This window comes from Zalophus californianus, chromosome 1 (genome assembly GCF_009762305.2).
Source record: "Zalophus californianus isolate mZalCal1 chromosome 1, mZalCal1.pri.v2, whole genome shotgun sequence".
Lineage (NCBI taxonomy): Eukaryota > Metazoa > Chordata > Mammalia > Carnivora > Otariidae > Zalophus > Zalophus californianus.
In genome coordinates this window covers 209,787,193-209,805,465 of record NC_045595.1, presented here as the reverse complement: position 1 = coordinate 209,805,465, position 18,273 = coordinate 209,787,193, and the positions used below count along the sequence as shown (strand labels likewise).

General features: G+C 45.1%; 2 protein-coding genes across 12 annotated transcripts in view; one reads left to right on the top strand and one right to left on the bottom strand.

Annotated features, from left to right (window-relative positions):
• Window positions 1-14,687, top strand: part of LCA5L (lebercilin LCA5 like) — a 47,921-nt gene extending 33,234 nt beyond the window's left edge. For 4 of the 7 annotated variants that reach the window (XM_027583583.2, XM_027583579.2, XM_027583586.2 and 1 more), the window contains 4 exons: window positions 6,344-6,428; window positions 9,793-9,893; window positions 10,060-10,177; window positions 13,729-14,468. In XM_027583583.2, the coding sequence (XP_027439384.2) occupies window positions 6,344-6,428; window positions 9,793-9,893; window positions 10,060-10,177; window positions 13,729-14,453 (1,029 nt within the window). In that variant the 3' untranslated portion in view covers window positions 14,454-14,468. Of the gene's footprint in view, window positions 1-6,343; window positions 6,429-9,792; window positions 9,894-10,059; window positions 10,178-13,728 lie in introns of all 7 variants that reach the window. The other 3 variants (XM_027583584.2, XM_027583581.2, XM_027583582.2) reach the window with 1 other exon arrangement.
• Window positions 1-18,273, bottom strand: part of GET1 (guided entry of tail-anchored proteins factor 1) — a 73,293-nt gene that overhangs the window by 29,449 nt on the left and 25,571 nt on the right. Inside the window, exons 5-6 of one of the 5 annotated variants that reach the window (XM_027583592.2) lie at window positions 14,714-14,846; window positions 14,282-14,421 (exon numbers count right to left, since the gene is read on the bottom strand). The exons of 2 other annotated variants lie outside the window; for them this stretch is intronic. In XM_027583592.2, coding sequence (XP_027439393.1) covers window positions 14,418-14,421; window positions 14,714-14,846 — 137 coding nt within the window. In that variant the 3' untranslated portion in view covers window positions 14,282-14,417. Of the gene's footprint in view, window positions 1-14,281; window positions 14,422-14,713; window positions 14,847-18,273 lie in introns of those variants that run through there. 2 more of the 5 variants (XM_027583587.1, XM_027583591.2) reach the window with 2 other exon arrangements.

Here is an 18,273-nt window from a genome sequence, read left to right as displayed (position 1 = left end):
ATCTTTGGGATACAGCAAAGGCAGTCCTGAGAGGAAAGTATATAGCAATACAAGCCTTTCTCAAGAAACAAGAAAGGTCTCAAATACACAACCTAACCCTACACCTAAAGGAGCTGGAGAAAGAACAGCAAAGAAAGCCTAAACCCAGCAGGAGAAGAGAAATCATAAAGATCAGAGCAGAAATCAATGAACTAGAAACCAAAAGAACAGTAGAACAGATCAACGAAACTAGGAGCTGGTTCTTTGAAAGAATTAACAAGATTGATAAACCCCTGGCCAGACTGATCAAAAAGAAAAGAGAAATGACCCAAATCAACAAAATCATGAATGAAAGAGGAGAGATCACAACCAACACCAAAGAAATACAAACAATTATAAGAACATATTATGAGCAACTCTATGCCAGCAAATTAGATAACCTGGAAGAAATGGATGCATTCCTAGAGATGTATCAACTACCAAAATTGAACCAGGAAGAAATAGAAAACCTGAACAGACCTATAACCACTAAGGAAATTGAAGCAGTCATCAAAAATCTCCCAAGAAACAAAAGCCCAGGGCCAGATGGCTTTCCAGGGGAATTCTATCAGACATTTCAAGAAGAATTAATACCTATTCTCCTGAAACTGTTCCAAAAAATAGAAATGGAAGGGAAACTTCCAAACTCATTTTATGAGGCCAGCATTACCTTGATCCCAAAACCAGACAAAGACCCCATCAAAAAAGAGAATTACAGACCAATATCCTTGATGAACATGGATGCAAAAATTCTCACCAAAATACTAGCCAATAGGATCCAACAGTACATTAAAAGGATTATTCACCACGACCAAGTGGGATTTATTCCTGGGCTGCAAGGCTGGTTCAACATCCGCAAATCAATCAACGTGATACAATACATTAACAAAAGAAAGAAGAAGAATCATATGATCCTCTCAATAGATGCAGAAAAAGCATTTGACAAAGTACAACATCCTTTCTTGATCAAAACTCTTCAGAGTATAGGGATAGAGGGTACATACCTCAATATCATAAAAGCCATCTATGAAAAACCTACAGCAAATATCATTCTCAATGGGGAAAGGCTGAGAGCTTTTCCCCTAAGGTCAGGAACACGGCAGGGATGTCCACTCTCACCACTGCTATTCAACATAGTATTAGAAGTCCTAGCCACAGCAATCAGACAACACAAAGAAATCAAAGGCATCCAAATCGGCAAAGAGGAAGTCAAACTCTCACTCTTTGCAGATGATATGATACTGTATGTGGAAAACCCAAAAGACTCCACCCCAAAACTGCTAGAACTCATACAGGAATTCAGTAAAGTAGCAGGATATAAAATCAATGCACAGAAATCAGTGGCATTCCTATACACCAACAACAAGACAGAAGAGAGACAAATCAAGGAGTCGATCCCATTTACAATTGCATCCAAAACCATTAGATACCTAGGAATAAATCTAACCAAAGAGGCAAAGGATCTGTACTCAGAAAACTATAAAATACTCAGGAAAGAAATTGAAGAAGACACAAAGAAATGGAAAAACGTTCCATGCTCATGGATTGGGAGAATCAACATTGTGAAGATGTCAATGCTACCTAGAGCAATCTACACATTCAATGCAATCCCCATCAAAATACCATCCACTTTTTTCAAAGAAATGGAACAAATAATCCTAAAATTTGTATGGAACCAGAAGAGACCCAGAATAGCCAGAGGAATACTGAAAAAGAAAAGCAAAGCTGGCGGCATCACAATTCCGGACTTCCAGCTCTATTACAAAGCTGTCATCATCAAGACAGTATGGTACTGGCACAAAAACAGACACATAGATCAATGGAACAGAATTGAGAGCCCAGAAATGGACCCTCAACTCTATGGTCAACTTATTTTTGACAAAGCAGGAAAGAATGTCCAATGGCAAAAAGACAGTCTCTTCAACAAATGGTGTTGGGAAAATTGGACAGCCACATGCAGAAGAATGAAACTGGACCATTTCCTTACACCACACACAAAAATGGACTCCAAATGGTTGAAAGACCTAAACGTGAGACAGGAGTCCATCCAAATCCTAAAGGAGAACACAGGTAGCAACCTTTTCGACCTTAGCCGCAGCAACTTCTTCCTAGAAACATCGCCAAAGGCACGGGAAGCCAGGGCAAAAATGAACTATTGGGATTTCATCAAGATAAAAAGCTTCTGCACAGCAAAAGAAACAGTCCACAAAACCAAAAGACAACCGACAGAATGGGAGAAAATATTTGCAAATGACATATCAGATAAAGGGCTAGTATCCAAAATCTATAAAGAACTTATCAAACTCAACACCCAAAGAACAAATAATCCAATCAAGAAATGGGCAGAAGACATGAATAGACATTTCTCCAAAGAAGACAACCAAATGGCCAACAGGCACATGAAAAAGTGCTCAACATCGCTTGGCATCAGGGAAATCCAAATCAAAACCTCAATGAGATACCACCTCACACCCGTCAGAATGGCTAAAATTAACAAGTCAGGGAACGACAGATGTTGGCGGGGATGTGGAGAAAGGGGAACCCTCCTACACTGTTGGTGGGAATGCAAGCTGGTGCAACCCCTCTGGAAAACAGTATGGAGGTTCCTCAAACAGTTGAAATTAGAGCTACCGTTCGATCCAGCAATTGCACTACTGGGTATTTACCCCAAAGATACAAATGTAGGGACCCGAAGGGGTACGTACACCCCGATGTTTATAGCAGCAATGTCCACCATAGCCAAACTGTGGAAAGAGCCAAGATGCCCATCGACAGATGAATGGATAAAGAAGATGTGGTATATATACACAATGGAATATTATGCAGCCATCAAAAGGAATGAGATCTTGCCATTTGCAACGACGTGGATGGAACTGGAGGGTGTTATGCTGAGTGAAATAAGTCAATCAGAGAAAGACTTGTATCACATGACCTCACTGATATGAGGAATTCTTAATCTCAGGAAAGAAACTGAGTGTTACTGGAGTGGTGGGGGGTGGGAGGGATGGGGTGGCTGGGTGATAGACATTGGGGAGGGTATGTGCTACGGTGAGCGCTGTGAATTGTGCAAGACTGTTGAATCACAGATCTGTACTTCTGAAACAAATAATGCAACATATTTTAAGAAAAAAGAAAAAGAAGAAGATAACAGGAGAGGAAGAAAAGGGGAGTAAGTCAGAGGGGGAGACGAACCATGAGAGACGATGGACTCTGAAAAACAAACTGAGGGTTCTAGAGGGGAGGGGGGTAGGGGGATGGGTTAGCCTGGTGATGGGTATTGAGGAGGGCACGTTCTGCATGGAGCACTGGGTGTTATGAACAAACAATGAATCATGGAACACTGCACCAAAAACTAATGATGTAATATATGGTGATTAACATAACAATAAAAAATTAAAAAAAAAAAAAAAAAGATATTGTTTCCTGTCTTTTGGAAGCCAGCTATCCTGATCTTAATATGGTTTCCACCATGACCCAACTTCCCATTGAACTCTGACCTGATAGTCTCTGAGCTTGTGAGTAGTCTTTCCTATAAATATTCCCCAAGCATTCCATGAGCATTCCTAGATGTGGATTTTCCTTCTTACTGCTTCTCTTGATTAACTGACCTCAACTACACAAGTGTCCTGGGTTGCGTTCTGAACCTGTTGTCTTTGATTTTGAGCCCAGCTCTGTGGAGGGCATCCAGACTTGAACATTTGTTCCAAGCCTGAGGGAGGACTGTCCTTCACGTGACTTCCTTTTGCCCCCAGCCAGCCCTGCAGCAGCCACCTGCCAGTCAGCCATTCTTACCTGCCTTCTTCCTGCTCTCTGCTGCTGAAGCAAATACTCCAGCCTCCAAGGAGACGGACCAAATCAAAAGAAATAACTGAATTTTCCAGACGATCAACGCTTGTCCCTCTAAACATCAAAATCATTCCTGTCTTAACTGGTAGGGGTAAAAAAAAAAGTCTTAGATCTACATTATATTCTTCTTAAACATAATATCTAGAATAAACTCGATCAATTTTTCGTGGCATCAAAGTGTCCCCATTACTGTTCTTTCTTGCTAAATGCAGTGTTATCACAATTAGAAATAAAAAGAGAAATATACTGTAACATTTTTGTTCCCAGAAACTTAATTTCTAGAAAAGATTAATATTCTCATATGTTATCCATTTACCTCTGATAGCAGATTAATTTTATGATTAAAATAAATACAAACCAGCCGCGTCTGGGTGACGCAGTCGGTTAAGTGTCTGCCTTTGGCTCAGGTCATGATCCCAGGGTCCTGGGATCGAGCCCCACGTTGAGCTCCCTGCTCAGCAGGGAGCCTGCTTCTCCCTCTGCTGCTCCCCTGGCTTGTTCTCTTTCTCTCTCTCTCTCTGTCAAATAAATAAATAAAACCCTTAAAAAAATAAAAAATAAATACAAACCCTGCCCGCTCCAGGTCAGATGTGCAAAAATATGTAATGTCTTTTATTTTCCATAACTGAACTGCACTCCCCTCTGAGCCCACTCCCACAGGTGGGAGGTGAGGACACAGACAGATACAGAGACTATACAGAAGCTTGTCTCAGTCTGTTCCAGTTGAAACTGGTCTGAGTTTAGGTTGTCTCCGAGGCTTGCAGCAGTTTTCCCTAACCCCATCTCCCATTTCTCAATGGAGATAGCATCTAGCCAGGGCAGGGGGCAGGGAGGACGTACACGTTCTGTTGGTAAAAGGGGAAGGGGAAAGAGGCGCCTGGCCCTCTGGAACCTCTAGACCTAATTCTACTGAGGAATGACTGGCCTTAACGAGCCAAGTCCCCAGGACCTGAATATGGCTGGTGAGACTCATGGCCTCTTCTCAGTAGGTCCAATCTTAGTGATTTTCGCTTGTTGTCTGTGGATGCCAATGCCTTGAGATCCATCTGCCACCTGATCCTTGGCTAGACCGTCGATCCCAAAGCCTATGCTGTGGGATCACCTGGGTCAGTAACCTTGAGGAGTGGGGAGCAGGTTCGCTAGCTTTCTGCACGGCTCCCCTCTGTGGGGTCCCACTCCTTGTGTAAGTGAGGGAAGCACTCTCTTTAGCCCTTTGCCTGGACATTGCATTTAGCCTTTTCCACTTACCACTTGGCAATGCCATGTTACTCTTGCTCCACACTGACCTGGGGGCTTGATGAAGGCGTTTGAATTTCCTGGGCCACGCCAAGGCCTCCTGTGCTGAGAGTTTCCCAAACCTCAGAGTTGTTTCTTCACCCTCTTCATATCTCTGAGGGGCACAGGGAGACCAGAACGCCATCCGATCTCTCTCTCTCTCTCCCTACCCCGCATTTCTGCCCCCACCCTTCCCTGGGCCCCCTCCTCCAGGCTTTCCTGCCTAATCACACAGTAGAAGACACCCTTCACTCATACATTCCTTTTGACTGTGGTTTTGGCTAAAACTTGGTGATCTTGAGTCTAACAGGCTTGCCTCTTGATGCATGTGTAAGAGGAGTGTTTGGTGCTTAGTGAAACCTTTTTTTTTTTTTTTTTTTCTCAGCAAGCCAGGATTTCACACATTTTGTTTTGCCAAGACTTTAAAAAGTCAATACTTTTGGGGCGCCTGGGTGGCTCAGTCGGCTGAGTGTCTGACTCTTGGTTTTGGCTCAGGTCATGATCTCAGGGTCATGAACAAAGAGTCTGCTTGGGATTCTCTCTCCCTCTGCCCCTCCTGCTTGTGCTCATGCTCTCGCTCTCTCTCTCTCTCTCTCTCAAATAAACAAATAAATCTTTAAAAAGTAAAAATAATAAAATAAAAAGTCAATACTGAGATTTAAAGCTGAACAATGATGCCTTTGTTCTAGGCTTTACCCACCCTGCATGTACTGTCTAAATGCAGCCGTGTCTAGTAGAACTTCCTGTGCTGATGGGAATGTTCTACCTGCACCACTCAACAGTGTGGTCACCAGCCACGGGCAGCTACTGAGCGCTGGAAACATGGGTAATGTGAGGGAGGACTGAATTGTTCATTTCATTTTAATTAGTTTAGATCACAACGTGGCTAGTGCTATACTGGACCATGAGAAAAAACGAGCAAACTTCATGGCACAGACCCAGGGGACAGAAAACCTCCAGTGAAAGAAGCTGCTCGCAAAGCCCTCGGCGATATTGTCCCCGTCACAAAAGTCTGTTGCTCTGTTAAAAAGTACTTTTTGGTGTCGGGGATGATATATATAAGGTTATGGCCTATTTCTGTTTCTGCTAGCATCTATAGATTTTATTCAAAAAATACTGAGCCACTTAAATTGTTTTATAGAAAAAAATGGAGGCTGATCAGAGCAAATATTTATATAAATATTGGTATTGTGATTCTCTTTAGGAGAAGGATCGAGAGCTTGAAATTAGAAACATCTATACTAGTCGGATACTTAAAAATTTACATGACAAAGAAGATTATCCAAAAGGTACGTTTTAATTATTTTTGCTCAAAATCTATTTTTAAGGATGGAGTCATATTTTTCTACTTTATATCATGCAAATAAGGGATATTTGAAAAATCAGTTTCACTAGGCATTGAAACATTTTGGGATTCTAGAAGAATAATGAGCCGTGGGATATGGTCGAAACAGTAGGAGAAATAGACATGCTCTCCTGTCCTCCCAGCCCCCGCTCAGTCCGGCATGTCCTTACTGCAGGCAGAGCAGGAGCCCCACTTCCCAGCTGGGAGCAAAATGTCTGCCAGACAGTGAACTTTCCGAGTACATCTGTTGGCCAGTGTGGGGGTTTTTTAAATCATCATTATTTAGGTACAATTTGCCTCAGTAAAATGCACCCATTTTAAGTGTGCACTTTGGCGGGTTTTGACAAAAGCTGACATGCATGTGACCAGCACCCCAGTCAGTACAGACCCCCCCTCCTCAGGAGGACCCCTCATGACCCCCTGCCATCAGGAGTCCCTGGCCCTGGCCTGAGGCAACCGCTGATTTCCCTTGTCAGAGCAGCCTTCTTTGCCCGTCCTAGAATTTCCTGTGAGTGGAATCACATAGCAGGTGCTCTTCCGTGTCTGGCTTCTTTTGTTCAGCCTAATGCTTTTGAGATTTGCCCATGTTGCTGTTGCCATCATTCATTTGTACCTTTTCATTGCTGAGTAGTATTTTTCCTTCAAGACAGGCCGTACTTATCCACCATCCCCAAGATCTGCCGGCGTAAGGCTTTGCTCAGAAGAAATACAATAGGAACACTCACCCCTAGTTTGGTAGAAAAAGCCACTACGTGCTTACTTTTTTGTTGTTTTTTGTTGATGGTGGGTTTTTTTAGTTTAAATTCAATTACTTAACATACAGTGTATTATTAGTTTCAGAGGTAGAGTTCAGTGATTCATCTTATAGTCTTATATGATACTCAGTGCTCATTACATCCCATGCCCTCCTTAATGCCCATCATCCAGTTACCCTATCCCCCACCCCCCCTCCAGCAACCCTCAGTTTGTTTCCTATGATTAAGAGTCTTTTATGATTTTTCGCTGTCTCTGATTTCATCTTGTTTTATTTTTCCCTCCCTTCCTCTATGACCCTCTGTCTTATTTTTTAAACTCCACATACGAGTGAGATATGATCATTGTCTTTCTCTGACTGACTTATTTCACTTAGCATAATACCCTCTAGTTCCATCCAAGTCATTGCAAATGGTAAGATTTCATTTTTTGATGGCTGCATAATATTCCATTGCATATATGAACCACATCTCCTTTATCCATTCATCTGTCGATGGACATCTGAGCTCTTTCCACAGTTTGGCTATTGTGGACATTGCTGCGATAAACATTGGGGTGCAGGTGCTCCTTCGGATCCCTACATTTGTATCTTTGGGGTAAATACCCAGTAGTGCAATTGCTGGATTGTATGGTAGCTCTATTTCCAATTTTTGAGGAACCTCCACACTCTTCTCCAGAGTGGTTCCACCAGCTTGCATTCCCACCAACAGTGTAGGAGGGTTCCCCTTTCTCCGCATCCCCGCCAACATCTGTCGTTTCCTGACTTGTTAATTTTAGCCATTCTGATGGGTGTGAGGTGATATCTCATTGAGGTTTTGATCTGTATTTCTCTGATGCCAGGTGATATTAAGCACTTTTTCATGTGTCTGTTGGCCATTTGGATGTCTTCTTTGGAGAAAGGTCTGTTCATGTCTTCTGCCCATTTCTTGTTTGGATTATTTGTTCTTTGGGTGTTGAGTTTGGTAAGCTCTTTATAGATTTTGGATACTAGCCCTTTATCTGATAAGACATTTGCAAATATCTTCTCCCATTCTGTCAGTTGTCTTTCAGTTTTGCTGACTGTTTCTTTTGCTGTGCAAAAGCTTTTTATCTTGATGAAGTCCCAATAGTTCATTTTTGCCTTTGTTTCCCTTGCCTTTGGAGATGTGTCTAGCAAGAAGTCGCTGCGGCCGAGGTCACAGAGGTTGTTGCCTTTGTTCTCCTCTAGGATTTTGATGGACTCCTGTCTTACATTTAGGTCTTTCATCCATTTTGAGTCCATTTTTGGGTATAGTGTAAGGAAATGGTCCAGTTTCATTCTTCTGCATGTGGCTGTCCAATTTCCCTAACACCATTTGTTGAAGAGACTGCCTTTTTTCCATTGGACATTCTTTCCTGCTTTGTTGATGATTAGTGGACCATAGAGTTGAGGGTCCATTTCTGGGTTCTCTATTCTGTTCCATTGATCTATGTGTCTGTTTTTGTGCCAGTACCATACTGTCTTGATGATTACAGCTTAGTAGTAGAGCTTGAACTCCAGAACTGTGATTCCCCCAGCTTTGCTCTTCTTTTTCAACATTCCTCTGGCTATTCGGGGTCTTTTCTGGTTCCATACAAATTTTAGGATTATTTGTTCAAGCTTTGTGAGAAAAAATTGATGGTATTTTGATAGGGATTGCATTGAATGTATAGATTGTTCTAGGTAGCATAGACATTTTAACAATATTTGTCCTTCCGATCCATGAGCATGGAATGTTTTTCCATTTCTTTGTGTCTTCCCCCATTTCTTTCATGACTGTTCTATCGTTTTCTGAGTACAGATCCTTTGCCTCTTTGGTTAGGTTTATTTCTAAGTATCTTAGGAGTTTTGGTGCAATTGTAAATGGGATTGACTCCTTAATTTCTCTTTCTTCTGTCTCATTGTTAGTGTATAGAAGTGCAACTGATTTCTGTGCATTGATTTTCTATCCTGCCACTTTGCTGAATTCCTGTAGGAGTTCTAGCAATTTTGGGGTGGAGTCTTTTGGGTTTTCCACATAGGGTATTTGTCATCTGTCTACACGCTTACTTTTAAAGGCAACAACCTCAAATTTCCTTGCCTTCCTTTGTTTGCTTCTGCTTTGTAATCCAGATTAATAGCTAGCAGAGATGATCATACCAACCACGGGGTCATTTAAATGGGATCACACTTGGAGGAAAGTGTAGGTTTAGTGGCAGGCTCCAGCGTGAGCCATCATTCTAACCATTGGTAACCAAGAGCACTGCCACAGGAGGTCGCTGTGGCTCACTGCCTCACGACTGTGTGTCTGGGCAGGGAAGGCGTGTCCACCAACAGCAAGGCCCTCCTGGCCTAAAGCCTCCTTGACACCTATAACCTATGTGGCCCAAAATAAGACAAAACCGGTGAAATGGTAGGGTAAAGGGGAACCGGCAAATGTTATCCATATTTTGGGGAAAAAAAAGTTTTAAATGTCTGTACACTCTTATACTACAAACTTCAGTGTTATTTTATATCTAAAATCAATGTTGCTTCCACATGTAAAATGTTTCTTACATATAATGTATCTGTTCTGTAGTTTCAACAAAATCTGTACAAGCAGACAGAAGTTTTTCATTGACAAGTATGAAACACCAGGAAACCCAAAAATCGGAAGATGCTCCATCTTTGACAGCTAAGGTACAACAGATTTGAATTCTTGCAGTGTCTGAACATATCTTTATGAAAATGGGGCATAAACAGTCTCTTATTCTCCACAAAAAGTATTTATATTCATTGAACAAAATACAATTTAAAATTGCCTGTACCCCCAAAAATGTGGTTTTGCTGCTTTTCTAAATTATAGGGTAAAAAGACAACTGGAAACACTGGTCATAAAGGAAAATCAACTGAAATAACCTGTGCAATTCCTCACTATATCAGCAAACTTCCAAACCAAGAGGATTCCAAGAGAAAATATGAAGGTAATTGTAACCACTTTTAAAAAGTTTCCTTTACTCTTACTTGATTTAAGTTGTGAATTATTCTGTGTGTGTGTGGTGTGTGTGTGAAAAGTATACATAAGGGGCGCCTGGGTGGCTCAGTTGGTTAAGCCTGCCTTCGGCTCAGATCATGATCTCAGGGTCCAGGGATCAAGCCCCTCACGGAGCCTGCTTCTCCCTCTCTCTCTGCTGCTCCACCTGCTTGTGCTCTCTCTCTCTCCATCAAATAAATTAAGTCTTTATAAAAAGTAAATAAAAGTATACATAAAACACATATATACAATGTAAAGAATTATTAGGCAATGAACACCTGTGTAGCCACACCCCTGCTTAAGAACTAGCACCTTCGTGTTCCCCCAACACCTGTGGGCCTTTCCGAACCACAGCCCCCCCCCCCCGCCCGCCAGAAATAACCACCATCTTCCATTTTATGCCCGTCATTCCCTTGCTGTTCCTCACAGTGTGTATCCTTAAACAATATGTTTAGTCTTGCCACACTGAGCAGCAAAACCAAACCTCGCTGAGTAAAGGGCAACATCCCTGGTAACGAAGACTTTAAATGAAGACTCCCAGGAAAAGACGCACAGACTCTGGCTTCAGCTTCCCCGGACATACAAAGGGTCGGATCTGGGGTGAAGTCAAGCGTCCCCCTGGGAGGCAGAGAACCATCAGGGCCCTGGCACCTACACCGGGACAGACGGGGTGGGAGGGAATGGGCTGCCCAGAATTTCCTGTCTTAAGATCACCAGACTCAGCTCCAGCGCTCGGGAGTAGGTCCAAGCAGAACGCTTCTGTCCCCAGCCAAGCCAGGCTGCAGCGCATGATGGCGAGGGCAACACCTTCATCGGGCCCCGGGCAAGACAGGCCAAGGACGTTCCGTGCCCGGGAGTTCTGCGGAGCAGGGGTCTTGGTGGCGCCAGCCCGCAGTGCTTCAGCCTCCTGGCCTCCGGACCGGTGCCCTGTACCTCTGGCGCGCAGCTCTGGTGCTGGGACCTGCGTTTCCCCACGGGCTCCTGCCACCCCGTTCTCTGCCAAGTCTTCTGGTTCCTAAACCGTGGCCTCCTCCTGGGTACGAGCCGTCGTGCCCTAAGAGCACATCCTCCCCCAGCTGCTGGAGAATGGGTACGTGTAAGGTAGATGTGTCTGCCTGTCAGCGGGAAACGGCATTACGCGACCCTCACGCTTGATGAATACTTGGCTAGAAAGAAATTCTAGGTTGGAGATCATTTACCTTCAGAGTTCTTTTTTAAGATTGTATTTATTTAGAGAGCGAGAGAGTGGGCACACGCGAGTGGGGCTGGGGGCAGAGGGAGGGAGGGAGAATCTCAAGCGGCCTCCCCGCTGAGCACCGTGCCCGTGCGGGCTCGATCTCACGGCCCTGGCGTCAGGCCCCGAGCAGAAGTCGAGTCCAAGGCTTCCCCCACGGAGCCGCCAGGCGCCCCTCGGTTCAGAATTTTAAAGCCACTGCCCCCTGGCGTCCATGTGAAACTACTGCTGACCGGAAATGTGCCGCGCGCGCCACGGCGGCGCAACCGCAGCCGCTGCGCGCAGTCACCCCCGCCCGGGGCCCGCTCCGGGGGCCCCGCCCTCGGCGTGGGGGCCTCCGAATTCGCCCAAATGACACAGGGCTCGACGGAGCTCGCTGGACGCCGCCGCGTCTGGGGCCGACGGAGGCTGACAAGTCCGCGGGTCGGTTTCCACGGCGCTGTTAGTCCGTGTCGGTAATTCTTGTCCCGGAAAGCTTATCCATTCACGGGACAAGTACCCTTGAGGCACACACAGTGTCCGGTCCGGTCCCGGGCAGGAGTCGCGCCCTCGTGCGCCGCTGCCCCAGCGAGGAAGGACCCGCCGGGCGTGCCCACGGCTGAGGGCCGAGGAGATGCCAAGAGCGCCGGCACCGGGAGGGGCGCGGAGGGCGGCTAGGGGGGCCGAAGGGGGCGACCGGAGCGGACGCCCGAGGAGGGCCTTCCAGGCGATGCCCGCGCCGCCCCGCAGGAGGGACTGCGCAGCGGGGGGCTGCGGGGGGCGCTGGCCGAGTCCAGCTGCGGGACAGCTCGGTGGGCACGGTGGGGGCGCGGGGAGCCACGAAGGGCTCGGAGCAGAAGCCGCTGTGCAGGAAGCGCAGGGCAGGGAGGCCGGGAGCAGCCCACTGCCCTAGCCCCGGAAGGGGGCTCACACAGGGGGAGGTGGCGAAGGGGCAGTTTCACCCAAGGTGTCCCGTGTTCACATTTGCATCAGGTATCGTGGGGCACAACAGGAACAGTTATTTAGAATTAACCATATAGTCCGCTGGCTTCTTTGCTCACCACTAATTCTTAAAACAATTGCTCTTGCTAGAATCCCCCCCCTTTTTTTTTAATTTTCCCGGATTAAAATGAATACTTTCATTTGAGAATGTGTTCATGTGATATTGCCCCATTCCCCGCCACAAACGAGCGACCGTCCAGGTTTGTAAGTGATCGGGACGCAGGTCGTGGGTGCGGGTTTCCTCAGAAGGTGTGCATCTCTGTATCTGGAACAGCCCTTCCTCCGAAGAGGGGAGGCTGAGGGCAGGGCTTCCGGAGTGCCTGAGTAAGGAACGGCAAAGGAAGGCTCGCCTCCAACGACTTTTTCATTTAGCAGCCTACCGGGAACCTCCCTCCCCGTCAGGTCCCCACGTCCCCACCCCAGTCGTTATAATAGCTGCCCAGAATCCCACGCCACTTCTTTACCCGTGGCCCCTTCACACATTTAGGATGTTTCCTTGTTACTACACCATGCTGCAGTACACATCCTTAGATGTATCTTTGTGTATTTTTGTACAGTTTGGTCCTGGAAGTGAGGTTGTTGGATCTAAGAGTATGTTCACTTAAATTGTGATAGATACAGGGGTGCCAGGGTGGTGCAGTCGGCTGAGCATCTGACTCTTGGTTTCAGCTCAGGTCATGATCTCAGGGTCGTGAGACTGAGCCCTGGGCCGAGCTCCTTGCTCAGGGGGATCAGCATGATATTCTCTCTCTCCCTCTGCCTCTGCCCCTCCTCACCAAACCCCCATGCACACGTGCACACTCTTGCTCTAAAAAAAAAAAAAAAAAGTTAAAATTTTTGTATAGTTACAGTCAAATTGCCATCCAAAAAAAGCTGTACCAATTGACACACCCACCAATGGGGAACAGATGTTCCAATTTCCCCATATTCTCACCAAATCTGGAAACTATTTGCCAATTTGGATGGGTGAAAAGTATTCTCATTGTTTTAAATGGCACTCCATCGCCTAGGAATGATGAGCATCCACCGATAACTTCTTAGCAAATGTTAGTTCTTCTTTCATGAATATCATGTTTCTTTTGGTTTCATAGTTCTTATTTATTTGGTATGTTCTAGGGAAGTAGAACATTTCAAGCTTGTTACCAGCACCTTTCCCTGTATTCTAGTGTTGGATGCATGTCATGTTCATGTGCCTGTCAGATATCAATAGTGTGCTCAGTATGCCTTCTTGAAATAGAAATCCCTACATTTTAAAGATCACTAAACAGACTATTTTTCAAATATAGATTTATCGAAGGAAGAGGAACATTTGGAAGTACAACCACCTCTGGCGAATATTGGAAGACAGAGAGAAACAAAAGAAGATCCAGAAAAGAAAACCACTTTGGTGAAAGAAGAAGAACTACCACCAAAAAGAATTCAAGTAACTCATCCTGAAAGGGAAGGCAAGCAGGAAGACAACGCAGGGAAAGAAAAATTCAAAACAAGTCTCCAAGTAAGTGACACGGACGAGATGCCTGATAAAAATGGTGCTGCGAATATCAAGATACCCTTCAGACAGAGAAAGCATTACTCGTTCACAGAAGCGACTGAGAACCTGCACCACGGGCTTCCTGCCTTGGGTGGCCCGGTCGGGGCAGGTGTGATGAGAGGCGGCGTGGGCACCAGCAAGCCCCGCGGTAACGCGGCCGGACTGAAGCCAGAACATTCTGTGAGTGGGTATGAACCCTCTTTTGGCAAGTCTTCCCAAACAAAAGCAAAAGATACTTTCAGAGATAAGAAAAGCAGTCTAATGGAAGAACTCTTTGGGTCGGGCTATGTCTTTAAACACGACCAGACCAGCACGGCTGCTCCTAAACAGGCTGACGAGACTCTGGAAAGTAAGAAGATGCACCATCTACCTCCTAGTCAGGCCTCCGCCAGCAACGCTTTTGGAGATTCTAAAGTAACTGTGGTAAATTCTATTCAGTCATCTTCACCTACAGAAGGAAAAAGAAAAGTAATTATTTAAATATAATCAATAGCCTCATACATTCTGACATGATATTCTCGTTCTTATGTGCCTTTAATCTTATAATGTTAGTGTCGTGTGTCTGTGTGTTTCAGTACTTAAACTGACTTTGGATAATTAAGGTTTTGATAACCTAATTTTGAAAATCCATTGGGTATTAGCCAATGACATTTCAAATATAAAATTGTATCTTTTCTTCCTACAACTGAAAACATGTCCATTATCTTTCGGACGACTGGGTTACTCCATGGCTTTAGTACCTTGTGGGACTCCACGGCTCGTAAGTCCAAGTCAGCAGCCAAGGCCCACACACCTCATGTATGTGGGAACGTCCGCAGCAATCAAACTGTGTTTTAACTAAAAAACAAAGAAGCAGCTTTGAAAGAGAAGACTCTATAAAAAAAAAAAAAAAGGCATAGTGATAACCAAGAGTGGTTTTATGAAAATTACTTTTGAGTGTTCTCCTATTCAGCTAAACTGCCTTTGTGATGACGCTCTCCTCGTGTACACCTGAGATTCACTATTTTTATTTCTATTTGTTACATACCTATTCCTTGTCCTTCTTCCTGTTAATCTTGCTGTAAAAGAGCACATGGGCAGAAGAGTGTCCACTCTAGCGAGCGGCTCCATTACACTGAGCACATCTCGTATCGGGACTAGACAGCGGCTGCGCTCCCAGCACTAATCAGTTTACTTACTACCTTCATTTAGTTTAAGGCCAACTTATTTACAGTGTGGACCATGCTATTTCCAAAGAGGTTTATGGATTGGTGTGTAATACTAACACTTTAAAAAATTGAGAACAGTAAAATAAAACTTTTAAAAGAGAGTGAAAGCCATGGTGGGAAAACAATTGTATTCAAAACCAAAGACGAGATAAATACTATAACTGCCATAAGCTTTGATCTTTATGAAAACCACAGAGGGGAACAGAGAAGGAAGGGGAGGTGGGGGAGGGAGGAGAGTTTGATGTTCCACAGGCTTCTAAGGAGAGACACGCAAATGCACGTCAAATGATATAAATGCCTAGCCCTAAATTCTGGAGAAATTTACTAAAAGGATTCTTAGAAATGGTATATGGAAGAATATTCCAGTATTATAACATCTACTTGCTTTACAGCAGGTGTAGGATTTTTCAAGGGATCTTTTCTTATGCCTGCCTACCCATAACAGAAGCATAAATCATAACATGAGTTAAGGGTCCGACTCTTAGCTCAGGTCTTGATCTCAGGTTGTGAAATCAAGATCCACTGGGCATGGAGCCTACTTTAAAAAGGAGAGAGAGAAAGAGAAATCTAGGCTGGTAGTACCCCCAGGGCAGCAGAAATGCAAATTGTCTCTGGAAAAACCTGTCCTTGACCCAGGCCTCAAGAAATTCCCATAGATAGGGGCGCCTGGGTGGCTCAGTTGGTTAAGCGACTGCCTTCGGCTCAGGTCATGATCCTGGAGTCCCGGGATCGAGTCCCGCTTCGGGCTCCCTGCTCAGCGGGGAGTCTGCTTCTCCCTCTGACCCTCCCCCCTCTCATGTGCGCTCTCTCTCTCTCTCTCTCTCATTCTCTCTCTTTCAAATAAATTTAAAAAAATAAATTCCCATAGACAATTAAAAACAAAAACAAAAACCCACCCACATACATGCAGTCCAGAAAATGATGAAGACAAGGAAACAAGGTGTTAAGACAAACAACAGATATCAGGGTCAGATCTGCAAGGCTCTACATGTTGGAATTATTATACACAGAGAATAAGCGTGTTTAAAGAAATAAGTTTCTGAAAATATGAATAAAAAGAACAAGAACTCAGCATATGTGACAAAGAACTTAAAAGACGTACATATAATCATTGAACTTAAATTAACTCTCTAAATGGGCTTAAGAGCAGAAGAAACCAGAACCCAGCAAAAAGATGGATCTAAGAAACCAGAACCCAGCAAAAAGATGGATCTAAAGAAGCGATCACCATCATCACCAGAAGCAGAGAGAGACAGAGAGGAAATATGAGGGGAGGTTAACAGGCATTCACAGATTAAAAAGGCTGAACGAATATGTAATCTGATCTTCTGAAGAAGAAAGAACAGAGAATGGAGCAGGGTTAAATACCTAAAGAGATAAAGGGTGAAAAATTTCCAGAACTGACAGAAGGTACCAATCCACTGATTCAGAAATCAAGCAAAATAAACAGAAATAGAAACGAAACGAAACTCACACCTGGCTAGGGCATGATGAAACTGCAAAGCACCAAAGACAAAGAGAAAATCTTAAGATCAACCAGACAGTAAAGGCAACACATTGGGAAAGGAACCATGGCACTCATCCATCACGACAGTGAAGGCAGAAAACAGTGGGGAGCCCACAGGACAGCCATGACCTAGAACCGCACACCCTCCAACACCGTCCAGAAGAAGGAAGACGCAGGACACGTTTTCAGAGCCTCACTAATGTGGAGATCAGCAAACCTTTTCTATAAAGGGCCAGATAGTAAATAACTTAGGCTCCACAGGCCACCTACCCTCAGTCACACCTTTGCAACACCACTGGAATGTGAAAACAGTGGGAGACGATATGCAAACGGGCCTGGCCTCCTTCCAATACAACGAACCAAGTGCAGCCCACTCGCCAAGTAGAGCCTGCCGCCTAACTCCCGTTCTGACAGACTTCAGGCAGAAGGACTGGTTTGAGATAAAAGGTCTCCTGTGCGAGCAAGAGAGTGGTGAATGTGTAGTCCTAACATCATGGCTTTACACCACCATCTCCTGTGCGGTCACACAGCTGAGGCATCATGCGCATGATGACGACTACCTCGTGCGTGGGGAGGGAAGGACTGACATTCTGGTGTTGACTCTCACGCTACTGCAGAGGAGAGGAAAGCACGAACGTTAAGCATGGACAAATTTCCTAATGTTTAAAACAAAAATTGAGTAACTTCAAAATTTAAGGGGGAGAAGGATGTGGGGAAAAAAAAGGCAATCATGAGATAATAGCAAGTATGTACTGGGGACGCCTGGGTGGCTCAGTCAGGCAAGCAGCTGCCTACGGCTCAGGTCATGATCCCAGGGTCCTGGGATCGAGCCCTGCATCGGGCTCCCCGCTCAGCCTGCTTCTCCCTCTCCCTCTGCCTGCCACTCCCCATGCTTGTGTTCTCTCTCTCTCTCTCTGTCAAATAAATAAATAAAATCTTTAAAAAAAAGAAAGAAAGAAAGTATGTACTGGCCTCTGCCCAGGCTCCCAGCACAGAGCTCCTGAAACCCCGGTAATTCCCTGCATGGTAAGAGCACTCGGAGCACCTTTTGTTCTGGTATTTGGTCTCTGACCCCTTCCTGACACAGGGCTCCGGAAACCCTGGTAATTTCTGGGTGATGGGCGTGCCTTTTGTTCTAACGAGGCGACTCCAGGTGGGCTCCTGTCACTGGAAAGACCACGCTGGGATTAGAAGTTTGGAACTTTCAGCCCCACCCTCATACTCTTGAGAAGGGAGAGGGGCTGAAAATGGAGTTGATGACCCACCATGCCTACCCAAGGAAACCTCCATAAAATCCCGGCAGCACGGGATTGGGAGAGCTTCCGGGTTGAACACGTGGAGGTGCAGGGAGAATGGCGTGCCTGGAGACGGCGTGGAAGCTCCACACCCCTTCCCACACACCTTGCCCTAAGCATCCCCTCCATGTGCTGGTCATCAGTATCCTTTATCATATCCTTTTATAATAAACTGGCAAACAGGAAGGAAATGGCTTTCCTGAGTTCTGTGAGCTGCTCTAGCAAATTAATCAAACCTGAGGAGGAGATTATGTGAATCCCTGACTGATAGCTGGTTGGTCAGAAACACA